The 15,599-nt window shown below is 39.0% G+C and overlaps 1 protein-coding gene across 2 annotated transcripts in view; it reads right to left on the minus strand.

Moving 5' to 3' along the window:
- The window catches only part of LOC150097155 (2-Hydroxyacid oxidase 1-like), a 65,182-nt gene that overhangs the window by 45,409 nt on the left and 4,174 nt on the right, over positions 1 to 15,599 (minus strand). Inside the window, exons 3-5 of one of the 2 annotated variants that reach the window (XM_090407219.1) lie at positions 10,253 to 10,287; positions 9,984 to 10,124; positions 7,581 to 7,732 (exon numbers count right to left, since the gene is read on the minus strand). In XM_090407219.1, coding sequence (XP_090263345.1) covers positions 7,581 to 7,732; positions 9,984 to 10,124; positions 10,253 to 10,287 — 328 coding nt within the window. The remainder of the gene's footprint in view (positions 1 to 7,580; positions 7,733 to 9,983; positions 10,125 to 10,252; positions 10,288 to 15,599) is intronic. The other variant, XM_090407220.1, reaches the window with a different exon arrangement.

Genomic DNA, 15,599 nt, shown 5'->3' on the forward strand with positions numbered 1-15,599 from the left:
CTACAGCATTGCCATCCATTACCCTTCAAGAGTATTAATCACCGCATCTCACGGTCGATCAATCCATAACTACGGTTAGAAATTGACAATTGACAATTATGTCATTAGGAGTGAAGCAAGATGCTTTTCATATTCCCGGCTATCTGTTGTGGTTACAGTGAGGGTAAAATTTACGAGCAATTTGCTCTCCCTGAATGAGCATGGAGATTATGCATCACTAAAGGAGGCTAATATAGCTTTTGGTCTTCTATATTTGAATATGTCCGTTGGCTCGTATGCTGCAGATTGCTGAACCAAATCGTTGGGATGTGTAGACGTCTTTAGGAAAACCTTGGATGCTAAGGATTGTAGAAAAGAGAAAATATAGGGAATATTTTTGTCTCTGTGGAGTTGATTGTTTCTAACATACCACGGGGCGTTCAGAATCATTCTCAAGCACTTGTTCTGCACTAGCTGTATTTTGATAATGTTAGCATTAGAGGTGTGGCTCCAAGCCGGAGAGGCATAGGTGATTATAGGACGAATCGTCATCTGGTATAGCTGCAATTTGATTCTGTTGCTGAGCTTGATATTTCTATTAATTAGCGGATAGATCTGAGCTATGGGTTTAGATGCCTTTGCGCATGCAGACTTGATGTGTTGGTTGAAAGATAGCTTTTTGTCGAGAATTACACCCCGGTAATTTGTTTCTGTATGCCAGGGAATTTTAGTATTGAATAGTAACACATCTCCTGCAGGAGACATTGGCCTTTTTGAGAAAAGAACGGCTGAGCTTTTCAGGAGGTTGACTTCCAGTCTCCACTTGGAGAACCAGCCCTCCAGCTTTAGAAGGTTTTCTGGAAGATTTCTGTTAATTAAATGGGGTCTGAGAGATCTGGTTAGTATTGCCGTATCGTCCACATACAGGGCCAAAACGGTAGTCATCGGATTGTGCGGGATATCTGATATGTATACAGAAAACAGCAATGGAGCCAGTAGAGATCCCCGTGGCACTCCAGCAAAGATATGGCGCTGGGACGATGTAGAACCGTTGATTTTTACTTGCATTGATCTATTTTGAAGATATGAATGGATTAGATGAACCATTTTTAGTGATGTACCGGCTGAGATAAGTTTGTGCAGGAGACCAAAATGCCAGATTTTGTCAAATGCTTTGGATAGGTCTAGGAAAACAGCTCCTGTACACTGGCGCCAGTTGTAGCTGGTGGTGATGTATTCGACAATTCTGTGGATTTGCTGAGTAGTACTGTGGTGTTGCCGAAAACCAAACTATTCTTTAGAGAGGATGTTTAGGTCATTTACTGAGGTTTAGAGTCGTGAGAGGATGACCTTCTCTGCAACCTTACCCAGATTAGAGATAAGACTGGTTGGACGATAATTTTGCGGTAAGTGTGGGTCTTTGCCTGGCTTATGAATAGGAATTACATCAGCCAGTTTCCAGGTGGAAGGAAAATAGTGAAATCTTAAGATTGCATTTATTATACTGGTCAGGTGCACTACAGCTTTCCGAGGCAACAGCTTGATCACCATATTTGAGATGCCATCTGGTTCAGGAGCTTTATTGTTCTTAAGGTTTATAATGATATCATATAATTCAACAGGTGATGTCGGTGCAATATTGTCAGCGCTGGTATCTGGGAGATTTAAAGCGTGTCTGACCTGTCTGTGGTTTTGTACAAGTGGTTAAAATCTAAGTTGTTATAAGAGGGTTTGCACTGCTCCTCTAGTCTTTAGTATGGCTTCTGCCTTATCTACATCTGTGTGAACTAACCACTGGTTTGAGATTATGGCGGGAGGAACTGTTTTTATTTCTGATGTTTCTCAGTAACCCCCAGATAGAGTGATCAATAGGAGAGATAGAGGATAACTTTTTATCCCAAACTTGGTTGCTATGAGTTTTAAGTGCATCTCTAACTGCTCCATTTATCCTGTTTAGAGCTGTTTTATCTTGTGGTGCACGCCTGTTACGGAATCTTTTCCTAGCTCTGTTTTTGTCTCTGATCAATTTCATCACGTCTTCAGGCAAACGATCTGGCTTGCGGGCAGATTTGTAGGAGGTAGCTACCTTTATAGCAGAATTAATTTGTTTTGTGAGATTTGTAACTGCAGTTTCTACTTCTTCTTTCTACAATATCCAGTACTCAAGGATATAGATGGGGTCCCCCCATCTATATCCTCGAGTGCTGCTGACAGGCTTTCCCATGCAATGTAGGAGTGAGAAGGAGGACACAGGTATTCTTGATTTTCCAGCTGTAGTAGAATTGAATTGTGATCGGATGATAGTTCATCCATAGATATGATGCTGTACTGAAGTTTAATATCCTGCAGGATAGCTATATCCAGGATATCAGCAGTGCCAAACGTACTGAGATGAGTTGGTTCGGTGGGGCCTGCCACAACAGCGTTGCTTGATCCTAAGTAATTGAAAAGGATGCAACCATTCTTGTTTGTGGTTGAACAATTCCAGGCAGGATGCTTGGAATTCAGATCCCCGGCAATAATGGTGGGCCCTCTGATGCCTAAGATGGCATTTAGATCAGAGTGAAGTAGAGATTTTTGGGGAGGGTTGTAAGCTGAGTAGATTTTCAGTTTGCCAGTGGAGCTGGTGACTACTTCCACACCTGTGATCTCAAGGTTATGTTTTGAAGGATTGCTCACAGAGTGGTGCTTAATGTAGTTTTTAATGAAAATGGCAGTGCCGCCGCCTCTGTAGAGTAGTCTGTCATTTCTGTATAGGTGATAGCCCCTTATTTTAGGATTGAGGGTCTTAAATGAGTTTCACTGATTAAAATAACATCTGGTTGATACCTATATGTTAAATCTCGGAGTTCCAGAATTTTGTTTTTGAGGCCATTTTCGTTCCAAGCAACTATCTGAAGAGATGCTGGAATGAGTTTGTTACTATTCATTTATGAGAGCTGTGAGGATGACCTGCGTTTCACGAAGAAATCTTTTAGTGGAGGTTTCAGTAGGGTTTGATAGGGCTGAAATTTTGTAGCATGTTTACTAGATTTTTAGGTGCTGTTGGTTGATTTTGTTCTGATATTGGTCTATTTGTGCGGGTCACATCGGCATAACTTCTTGTTTACTTTTTGGAGGTCTCCGATTGTGGCCGCTGAGTCTCCGGTTTTGATGCCTGGGCCTCTGGTGTTCTTATACTGTAGGAGGAGGGCTGATTGACTACCTCCATCTGTCTGTTCTTTGGGTGCTGAGTACATCCTTTGTAGTGCGCAGGATGAGGGCCACCGCAGTTGGCACATTTGGCCGAGGTGGTCCTCGGCTTAGTGCAGGTATTGGTTGGGTGGCTGTCCCCACATTTCAAACATCTATATTCAGCTCTACATAGATTCTGGGCATGACCAAACTTCTGGCACCTGTGGCACTGCCCAGAAGATGATCTTTTCCGGAGTGGTTCTGGTGTGACGATGAGACCACAGACTGTTTTTAAGTTGTAGATATCTTTGTATATTTTATGAATCTCTACTAGGACTAATGGCATGGGAGTCTTGTCTGCTTTGTACATTCTGCTGACCTTGACTGGAGGCAGATCCTGATAATTCAGGTCAGCATCTATTTCTGCTGTGTCAATGTCTTCACAGACACCACGAAGGACCACTTTTAAGTTTTTTTTCGGAACTGAGCGCAAAGGTATGATACTGGATGCCTCTGTCGTCCACTTATTTGGTCAGACTTCTATAATCTGTCACTGTTGCTGGCTTGATCTTTGTATCTTCATCCATGTTTTTGGCCTTAATGAAGCCAATGTGCAGATTGGACATTGTGGATCTTAAAGTTGCCCACTTCTGCTTTCCTCTAAGGATGATCGGAGGCACCTTTTCTTTGGGAGAAATAGCGGTGTCCGAACCCTGAGAATCCTGTTCCATTTCATTATTGTCATTGTGTGGTTCTTCTGTTGTTCTTCGCTTTTTGTGTGCTCGCACTTCTACAAAGTCTGAAGGAGTAGAAGGCACTGAATCTGACTGACCTTCTGCGATAACGTCTGTGACACGTTCCGGGGGAAACGTGTCGTACAGTTTCACTTTTCCCGGCCAACTGTTGTTAAGTAGTTCACCTAGTCTTATAAATTCTTTATATACCTCCTCGAATATTGTCTCATTTAGCTGTTTTTCCATGACTATCAATGTGAAGTAGCTATCTAAAAAAAAAAAAAAGTTGTAGTCTTACCGGCACTGCTACAGGACTCTGTACTGTTTTGGAAAGAGCACTGAATCAAAAATTGCATGATATTTAAGATTTAAGACACATAATAATATAATATAATAAAATCTAATAAAATCACCACAATTCCAAAACTGACTGAGTGGACATCATTATCAAGAGCCCTGATCCATAATCAGAGCCCTACGATTAGAAACAGTGTATTTTAATTTTTTTACCATATATTGTTTCATTTTATAAAATGGTGTTGCAGTAATTTTGATAAATACTTTTAAAATATTTGAAAAATTTACACACACTTGCTAGTATTAACTTTTTAATAATATTTACATATAGATTTTAAGTAAATTCTCTAAGCATATTTCATTTAAATAAATAAAAATAAAATATAGAATTTTAAATGTTCCTTTGTGTATTTTATTTTACTTACACAAGATCCAGATTTCGAAATATATGCAGGGTGTTCGGGATAAATTTGACATATTTATAATTAATTATATTTTTCCGTAAGTTACATGTATTAACACACACTTCTCTTCATTTAAAAGTTTGGACCCTTCTTCATTCATATACAAGATGTCAGAAAGGATGGATAGCTGGAACCCACCTGAATCATGGAAGAGAATAACTTGTATCATGATGATTCGTGCCCGCCATCAAAATAAGGATATTACGACTGCTGCCCAATGCTCCCTGAATACAGTAAAAACAATCAGGCATGAACTAGAGACTTGCAATGGTGACTACGAGGATGTAGCAAGAAGAAAGATCCCTAGCAGACGATCTGATTGCGTTCGTACAGCAGAATTCCTCGCAAATCTGCAGGAACAGGTGTTGAAGAACCCTGGCATTGGAATTCGGGCTTTGTTCGTGGAGTTGCTAACTGTAGTCAAGCCCTGGATAACAAGGGTAGCCAATGGTAGGCCGTATGTATGGCAGCAGGATTCGGCCCCTTGCCACACCTCTGGGAAAAGTCAAAAATGGTTGTCTGAAAATTTCTACGACTTCACCAGTCCAAATGTTTGGCCTCCAAACTCCCCAGACCTTAACCCCATGGATTATTTTGTATGGGGCGCAGTTGAAAAAGACACCAATCGCACTTCCAGTAATACAAAAGCCCAGTTAATGGATAAAATTAAAACAGTTTTTGCGGCCCTTCCCAGGGAGACTGTAGCATCAGCTTGTTCGAGGTTCCGAAGCAGAATTGAAGCTGTGATCGATGCTAATGGTGGTTATTTTGAGTAAATCTTGTTGATAGTATTGTAATTAACTCTTCCTGTAATGTTTTTTTGTCAATTCATTAAATTTAATAGATACAAAGAAGATTTTCTTTTTCCTTACGAAACTGTCAAATTTATCCCGAACACCCTGTATATAAATCATGGGGGCCATTTAAATTTTATTCATTAGTACTTTTCCCGCTGTTCAAGTAGTACCTGAGAGCACGGACATTTAATAAATCAACCTTAGGTTTTAATGACCTCCGGCAGTATTATCAACTCTTTTCTCATTCGTTATTATTGCTGTGCTGTCATCTGTCGGATTTCGTTGTTGCTTTGCCTTTGGACAGTGTTGCATATTCAACAAGGATGTTCTGCTACGTTCGCAGCATAATTCGAGATTATGCAAAGCTCCTAATTGTTATTTGCTAATTTGGTATCAAGGTACTTTTACCTCTGAAAAAAAATCGACTCTAGTACAAGGTTCTGGATTATTCTTTAGTCTACATGAACTATGTCATAGGTTGCAAAGTTTGATGGGTAAGGTTGACAAAAAATTAATGCGACTGGATTAAATAATTCTAATCCAGTCGCATTATTCTGCTAAATGTGCATATTTTACAAAAACACAGTAAATAACTGTATTTCTGGGAGTTTAGAATTACATTATTATGTAATTATTCTGAAACATTATTATTAAGAGTGGGTGTTAAACTGGCTCACTTTTATAGCTCTAAATATTAAAAAAAAGCCAATTAATGACAATTTTCAAATATTTTTCCAACAATGATCACATTGTAAGTTGATCAAGGCCTTCCTTCGGAAGTCATCCGTTTCTTAATCGTTTTAATTTAATATATATCATGCTCTTATCATCGGATGGTTTCTCCTTCAAGTGCAACTTAAGTTTTTTCGATCAATTTCTGCCTAGACAACGTAAAAATGAGCTGGAGCATTGTAATGAAGAAACTAATTTGCAATGCCTCACTTCTCAAGTGGTAGATCGTTCTTTTTTATTTCAATAATAGATCTGCTGTCCAGAATAAGTTTGGATCAACTTTGTTCATTGATGGTTATCCCTGAGTATTGATATACCCACAACTGTCATTCAAATTATAATGAATTATTTTTGCTCTGATCATACTTCCATCTTTGTAAGTAAACTTTGGCATTTTGAAAGTTTCTGATGCATTTATTTATTTTCAGCTTGAAGCAAAACTCGATGCAGAGCTGTGTTCTTTGACATTATGATGCTTTGATGAAAAGGAAATCGCAAAGAACATACCACGAGGTCAAATTTGACATAATCTTACCTCTCAATAATGCACCTTGCAATTTTGAAATAAACAGAAAATGACTCATCACATTCTACTGCATCTGGCAGCGATGCTGTGTACTTCTTGCAGTGAGATACTAATTGGGCGAGCAGACAGGAAAGTTCTGACTACACTTTGTATAATCGGATGACGTTTCGCACACATTTTGTTTTAATAAGATTCCTTATTATTCTTTTTTAGAACATAAAGAAGTCCATTTTTTAATTTCGTCTAACAAAGGCTCATTTACTGTTTTTTTTTCCAATTACTCCTTCTGTAATACTTTTTCTTTTAAACACATTATTTACCCTATAATATAAAATGATAAGCTTTTTTTGTAACGTTTTTGTCACATTATTTGAAACGTTTTGAAACTCAGGGGCTACCCTGAATGTCGAGTCTTCGAAATTCAAGGAGAACCGGCCTACCAGTCTGAACTCGGGGGGCCGCCATAATCGTCAGGGGGGAAGAGCCCCCCCCCCTAGTTTGATTATAAATTCAATGTAACATTACGTTTGAGAAAACGCTTAACGCTTATTGATTATTTTGGTTAGCTCTCCTCTCTCTCTCTCTCTCTCTCCTCTTTCTCTCTCCCCCTTTCTGCAATTACTACCGTAATATCTTTTAGAGAGAAATTCTGAAAATGTCTCAACCATTGGTATCTGTGAATGGTTAGGAACACGTGGACAACGATCCTTGCATCTAATCAGAACACTACAAAGAATGTTCATTGGTTATCTCTCTCTCTCTCTCTCTCTCTTTCTTCCGCTCCCTCCACTTTTTCCTTTTATCGATTCGCTTCAATGCTTTCTATTTAAATTAAGTAGCACATCCTCTCCTTGCCTGCCAGAGTCATCCGACTTACCTCTCGCAGTGGCCAACTCTCCTTCGGGATGAGCCATCATCTGGAAAGCGGATGGAGCAATCCCAATGGGAAATTCCATATACTGTCCTTGAACAGGTATTCGAGATCTCCGCCGAGAAATATCTCTGAGAACCCTGGGACGAATCCGGTACCTGATTAGAACAACAGTAATAGTCATATGATCAATTACAATGTTAGAGGTAGAACATAAAATAATAATTTTTTTTAGCATTATGGTACAAATGGTAACATATACTTTCATCACAATCCGTTTCTCTTATTGTAAGCTTATAAGAACAGTGCAATCAGCCATTCGCACTACATAAATGTAGGTGTCTCAAACTTCAGAGTAGGTTGAAGGCAGCGTGAGGCTGGAGTTTGGTCTTGAGCCACTAGTGACGTGCTCCATAATTATTTTACTTTATTTATTTATTGGAGGAGCCCTTGTAGCTCAGTCAGTACATACGAAGTCCTTTGGTCGTAGAAACCTGGGTTCGATTCCCGTCCATGACGTGAGGAACTTTTATCTGGTTTCTATTAAAGAAGATGAATTAGCCATTCGAGATGGTAATTTGTTCACGTCGCTAAATGGAGGTCGTTAGGAATAACAGATTCAGTTTTCAGATAACTGTAAGTGGTGCACATCATTCATACATTGCTGTTGAGACCACAAATATAATGAGGTGAACAAGGACTTTTTTTTTTTTTTTTGCAACGGTTATTACAACATTCACGCCGAAAAGTCCTGCAGCATAAGGCATGACACACAGCCGGGTGCGAACGTGTTGATGTGCGTGCATGTGCGTGTGCTTTTTTATGTTTTTTGTTATTTTATTGATTTTTATTGTTTTTTTTATGATTTTCGGGGATTCATTTTTGTGCAATGAAACGTTGTTTGATTCTTTTGTCCAGCGTGTAGGAAGACTTAAATAAACATTCCATCCATCCAATGCTCGTCCGTCCAAGACGGACTGCGTCCCCTGATTAGGGGATCTTAGGCAGTTTAATGCAGCCACTTCCCATTCCTCTGCTGCATCCCATCTACTGGTAAGTATGACTGTTGATGTTAATGGGGCGGTTTGCCGGTTTTGAGTGTCGATAAACCCGAGTTCACAGGAGGTCAAACTTTACCATCTCTGTATGACTGCCTAATTCTATCATTTTTTTCTGCTTTTCTTTCGTTGCAAAGTTGGTAAGGGTTTTCCACGTCCTAGTTAGGATTCATGCAAAGATCTTTCCATCGAAAGGCTTTGTCTTTACTGACTGAGCCACTGAGGCACGAACAAAGACAGTGTGTGTGTGTGTGTGTGTGGAGGGGTACAGTGCGAGTTGAAAGACTTGAAAATACCGAGGACGCAGAGCAGCCAGTCTTCTGTCGATGCGTGGTCTTGAACTTCCCAAACTCCTCCACCCTTATACTGTCATACAATCATACAATCATGATCGGTTTGGTTGGATGTGAGCACGCAATCAACTCAGCCAGCTGAGCAATAATAATAATAATTTAATTTAATTATCATATAATGATACAGCGGCCGTGAATCCCTTTTTACGAGAATGTACGGCACCATCTCAGTTCCCCCAAATTCTATCCGTGCTCGGGTCCGCTATAGCTGACGAATCAGGCCTATGGCTGGGTCAGTATTCCTGACTGTAATCCGTGTGTGTTCACGGGACCTGTTTGCCTACTTGCGGGATGAAAAACCGCAGAAAAACTACGGAAAAAATCCTGCTGTCCTCGCCCAAGACCAATTAACTTGGTTATGGCTGAAGAAGATCCTTAAGCTCCTTGCGTCGTCGATGGGAATCGAACCTAGGATACTCCTTCCCCAGGTTGCGAAGTGCAAAGCCACTCGGCTAATCGCGCGGACATAATAATAATAATCGGTCCAAGAAAGTTTGTACACATTTTAAACATGATCGATCTTCCAATTATACCTTTAAAACAATATATCCAATTATGACACTAATATTAACTATATTAATAATTATATCCAATTATGACACTAGTACATTAACAAGCATATCCCATGTTCTGTGAGCCCTTATAGATACAGTCACAAGACTTTGCCGTGATTGTATCGAGCTAATTTAATTCTCTAGGAAGCAGCATGGCCTCAGCCCATGGTTACACATAAATGCATAAACTAACTTACTTTATCATTAATTTACTGTAAACATTTTATAAACTATAAAAACTATGCGAAATGTATTTTACTCTACTTGTCTACATAAGGAAAATATTGTTATTAACTATCACAAAATAAATAGCCAAAAATGAATTATTATGTACACGTGATGAGAATAATAATAAACTTTATCTTTGATCAGAAATGATATTCTGAGCGATACATTTGTCTAGGGAGCATTCAGATGTTTGTTTTGTTACTTGGCTGCACTCACCTTTTGTACGCTTCCAAGTTGTCCCGCACGGTGTTTTCAAAGTTCGCCCCTCCTCTGTAATAATCGCGAATTTTCTTTTCCAGATACTCGTCAGCCCACTTTTCGAAGTCTTCCACAGACACCATCGAAGCCATCTCCAGACTGTTAACGGAAAATATTAAACTATTTATTCGTTCTAAACTGGTAGATTATTTTATCTTTTTTTTCCCTGTTCAATTTATTTTTTCGTTTATTTTAAATAAAAGAATAAAATGAATGTAACTGCTTACCTGTCTGCGCATTTTGTTGAGCTAAAGTGAAATCCCTGAAACGCAAAATTATACATTCTCATTATGATAATTGCTAAACATTTTTTAAACATTTGAAATTGCTAAACTCAAGAAAAATAATTTGCTTATTTTCATTTTGTATGCTGGAATGAAGGTGAGGGAAAAATTAATCAGTGATGATGAGATTTTCCTCATACTTACGAATCAAGTGACATGTAAGAATTATTCATCCCAATATTATTTCAGTCTGAATATTGCGTATTAAAATTGCACGTCTTTTAAACAATAATTTAAACTGAACTCTAGAAGAGTGACCTTAGCATCGATATGTGACACGCATGGATGCTTGTTCCATTGTTCTGAATAACGATTATCATATTCTGATTTACAGCTATGCAGATCTCTGACTTACGACGACCAAACTTGGTTTTAAAGGATGAGCACTTTTTTTTTTTTTGTTAGAGTGGCAACTTCTTAATTCTATTTTTATCTGTTCAAAACCTTTTACACGCAGAACGCTACTGGTTTGATGGGTGAAGCATATATGCTTATCATATTCCCTTTTGTCTGAGAGGGAAGTTCTTTGAGTGGAGAGTTATTGAGCTTTAAGCTCGCCCTGCAAGGGCGGTGAGATTAGCTGTATTCAGTTGTATCCAAGTCAATTCTGCGCTCAGCTGTATTCAGCTGAGCGCAGAATTGACTTGGATCTTTTGTATTTGTAGAATTCTTCTTCATTGTATCTGAAGCTTGCTTGATCAGCTCAGCGGGTTTGGATGATTGCTTGTCTTGGTGAAGAACTTTTCTGCTACATCATGAAGGTGGGATGCGATGTAGGGAGTGTTGACTATTTTGTGAATTTCTAATAAGCCATTGGGCGTCCAGAATCATTCTCAGGCATTTATTCAGTATCCTCTGCAGATTTTGAATATTTTTATTCGAGGTATGGATCCATGCAAAACGTTTTACAAAACCTTAATTGTTTTCATAAGTAATTATTATCCGTAATAAATTATGGTGTATGAATTTAATTTTTGATATTTCATGTACTGTATGTTTGATATTATTAAAATGTTTTGCATTTATTAAAATGTATAATTTAATTTACATACGAGTTTAATTTAATTAATAAACTAAAATTAAAGTTTACTACAATAAAATTCATTTATATTTTATAGCCATTGCATCTTCCCATTTCTCATCTTTAAATTTTCAAAATGTTTGAAAGCAGAAAAAAATACACTACTTCATTTATTTATATCACCATGGAAACAACAAAGTATTTAAACATCTCATTAGGTTGAAAATCTAACTTCACATTTGACGCCATGTTTAAAATATTTAAATTACATTCATTAAAAAATTTTCTGAACAGGAAAAGCATAAAACTTCCAATATCTGAAACTGAATATATTTACTTCGATATCTGGGAAAATAGGTTAAAAGTATGAATAAATGAAACACCCGAGAGAAACAGTACACATAATTTATAATTTGATGTCATACCACAGCACGACAATGGCTGTTTTTAGTGAGAAAACGTTTTCAGTGTATTTAGTTAGCATTACTAGGAAAACAACAGGAAAAACGACTTGCTTTGAACTAAAGCACGGCGGTGAGCTGATAGGGAATACTGCAACATTATAGTTACTTGAAGGAAGTAATCAATTAAAAGCTCTTTTTTTTCACTTTTTGAATATAAATTCTTAAAATGCATAAAAAAGTTATGTATCTTAAGATATTTGCTAACATGATTAAATTTAATTTGGTATTTCTAAAGATTTTTAATAAATATTTTATATTTATTCATACACCTTTAATTTTTATAAATACATTATTTACAAGTTCTTAAGCCGTGATCGCTATCAACTCTTGGAGGGTAATGGATGGCAATGTTGTAGCCAATGAAGTTCTAACTGAGACTCGGCTATTGCTGTTACCCTTCTGCCATGATCAGAGCTTTAATAGCTCAATAACACCTTATCCCTACACTGTCCTCTACAGATAACGGGGAAGATGAAAAGCATTCTTGCTTCGCCCCTTTAAGCCAGTCCTTATCCTTATAAGGACTATAAGATTAGGAGATAGGAGAAATAATGGACTGTGCGATGCGGTGATTAATGATTAATTAATACCCTTGCAGGGTAATGGATGGCAATGATTGTAGCCAATGAAGTTCTAACTGAGGCTCAGCTATTAACCTCCTGCCATGATCAGAGCTTTAATAGCTCAATAACACCTTATCCCTACACTGTTCTCTACAGATAACGGGGAAGATGAAAAGCATTCTTGCTTCGCCCCTTTAAGCCAGTCCTTATAAGGATAAAAGATAGATGATTTAAGAGGGATAAAGAAGAGTCCCTTTTAGGACTTCCAGGGTAACGAATGGCAATGCTGTAGCCAATAAAGTTTTAACTGAGGCTCGGCTATTGCCGTTACCCAGCCATGACTAGAGCTTTTAGCTCAATAACACCCCATTCACACAGATTTTATTCATTCAGATGACGGGATAAAGAGTCAAGGACTCAGTCCATCTCCAAGTTCTTTTAAGAACTTTAAGATGATTTAAATTTAAGAAAATTTAAATGTGCTAAGAACCACCGCACTAACACCTGCACCAACCCAAAAACCACCTTGGCTAAATATGCCAACTGTGGTGGCCTTCATCCAGCAAACTACAAGGGATGTACTCAGCAAGGGAGGTTTTCTTCCTCTAGTAAAAGAACACCTGAGACTCGGCAGCAACAGTCGGTGACCTTCAAAGACAGTGGAAGCCAAAGGCAAAAAAGAAGTTATGCTGATGTGGCCCGTACTAACAAACCAATATCAGAACAAAATCAGCCAACAGCACCTACTAATCTGACAGCGGTTATTACAGCCCCTTTAGCTACCATGCCACAAGATTTCAGCCTGTCTAACCCTTCAGCAACCACCACTAACAGATTCCTACAGGAAACACAGGCCATCCTCGCAGCAATCAGAAATGAATAAAAACAAACTCATTCCTGCCTCTCTTCAGATCATTGCATGGAATGCGAACGGCTTCAGATAAAAAATTCTGGAACTACAAGATTTCACTTACAGATACCAACCTGATATTGTTCTAATCAGTGAAACACACCTTAGACCCTCGAACAGTCCCAAAATACGGATTATCTCATGTACAAAAATGACAGATCCAACTAGAGACGTAGTGGCACTGCCATCTTCATTAAAAATTACATTAAGCACCATTCTGTGAACAACCCACCAACCACTAACCTTGAAATCACAGTCGTGGAAGTTTTCACCAGCGCTGCCGGCAGATTGAAAATCTATTCAGCTTACAATCCACCCTTAAAAACTCTACTGAACACTGATCTAAATGTCATTTTAGGAGTTAGAGTACCCATCATTATTGGTGGGGATTTAAACTCCAAGCACCCCGCCTGGAAGAGTAGAACCACCAACAAGAATGGCTGCATCTTTTCCAGCTACATAGGATCAAACTATGCTGTTGTGGCTGGACCTACCGAACCAACTCATCTCAGTACGTCTGGCACTGCTGACATCCTGGATATAGCTATCCTGCAAGACATTAAACTTCAGTACAGCCTTAAATCACTAAACAAGCTGTCATCGGATCACAACCCATTCTACCACAACTGGGAGAACAAGAATACCTGTCTCCTTCCTCTCACTCATGCATATCGTGGGACAGATTGTCTAAAGCACTTAGGGATCAAATTGGACCCGTCCCTCACATATGCACAGAAGAAGAAGTGGAATCTGCAGTGACTAGCCTCACCCAACAGATTAAGTCCGCTATAACGGTTGCAACTTTCCACAAACCTGTTCTCAAGCGTGGTCGTTTGGCCGAGGATATCATGGACCTGACCAGAGAGAAGAACAGAGCTAGGAAGAGATTTCGTAACACCGCGCTCCTCGGGACAGAACAGTTCTTAATAGATTGAACGGAGCAGTGAGAGATGCACTTAAAACTCATAGAAACCAAGTTTGGGATTTAAGTGCATCTCTCCCCCCCATAATCTCTAACCAGGGCCTAGTTCACACAGATGTAGATAAGGCAGAAGCCATAGTAAAGAATCTAGAGGTGCAGTGCAAACCTTCATGTAACAACTTAGATTTCAATCACTTATACAAAATCCACAGACAGGTCACACACGTTTTAAAACTGCCAGATACCAGTGCTGACCATATTGCACCCACATCACCTGTTGAATTATATGATATTATTAAAAAACTAAAGAACAATAAAGCTCCTGGGCCAGACAGCATCTCGAATAGGGTGATCAAGCTGTTGCCTCGAAAATCTGTATTGCACCTGACCATTATATTTAATGCAATCTTAAGATTTCACTATTTTCCTTCCACCTGGAAACGGGCTGATGTAATCCCTATACATAAGCCAGGCAAGGACCCGCACCTACCGCAAAATTATCGTCCAATCAGTCCTATCTCCAATCTGGGTAAGGTTGTGGAGAAGATCATCCTCTCACGACTCCAAACCTCAGTAAATGACCTAAACATCCTCCATAAAGAACAGTTTAGTTTTTGGCAACACCATAGTACTACCCAGGAAATCCACAGAATTGTGGAATACATCACCACCAGCTATAACTGGCGGTGATGTATAGGTCTAGGAAAACACAGGAGCTGTTTTCCTAGACCTATCCAAAGCATTTGACAAAATCTGGTATTTCGGACTCCTACACAAACTTATCTCAGCTGGTATCTCACTAAAAATGGTTCATCTAATACATTCATATCTTCAGAACAGATCAATACAGGTCAAAATCAACCCTCATCCCAGCGCCATATCTTTGCTGGAGTGCCGCAGGGATCCCTACTATCTCCATTCCTGTTTTCTATATACATGTCGGACATCCTGCACAGTCCGATGTCTTCCATTTTGGCTTTGTATGCGGAAGATACAGCAATATTAACCAGATCTCTCCGACCCCATTTCATTACCAGAAAGCTTCAAGAAAACCTGCTAAAGCTGGAGGGTTGGTTCTCCAAACGGAGATTGGAAGTAACCCCCCCCCCCAAAAAAAGCTCAGCCATCTTTTCTAGAAAAGGCCAATATCTCCTGCAGGAGATGTGTTACTATTCGATACTAAAATTCCCTGGCAGACAGAAACAAAATACCTGGGTGTAATTCTCGACAAAAGCTATCAACCAACACATCAAGCGTATGTGCGCAAAGGCATCTAAAGCCATCGCACAGATCTATCCGCTAATTAATAGAAATAGCAAGCTCAGCAACAGAATCAAATTGCAGCTATACCAGATGACGATTCGTCCTATAATCACCTATGCCTCTCCGGCCTGGAGCCACACCTCTAAT

Source organism: Typopeltis vanoorti, chromosome 17 (assembly GCF_054136105.1).
Source record: "Typopeltis vanoorti isolate ZY-2024b chromosome 17, IOZ_Tvanoo_1.0, whole genome shotgun sequence".
Taxonomy (NCBI): Eukaryota; Metazoa; Arthropoda; class Arachnida; order Uropygi; family Thelyphonidae; genus Typopeltis; species Typopeltis vanoorti.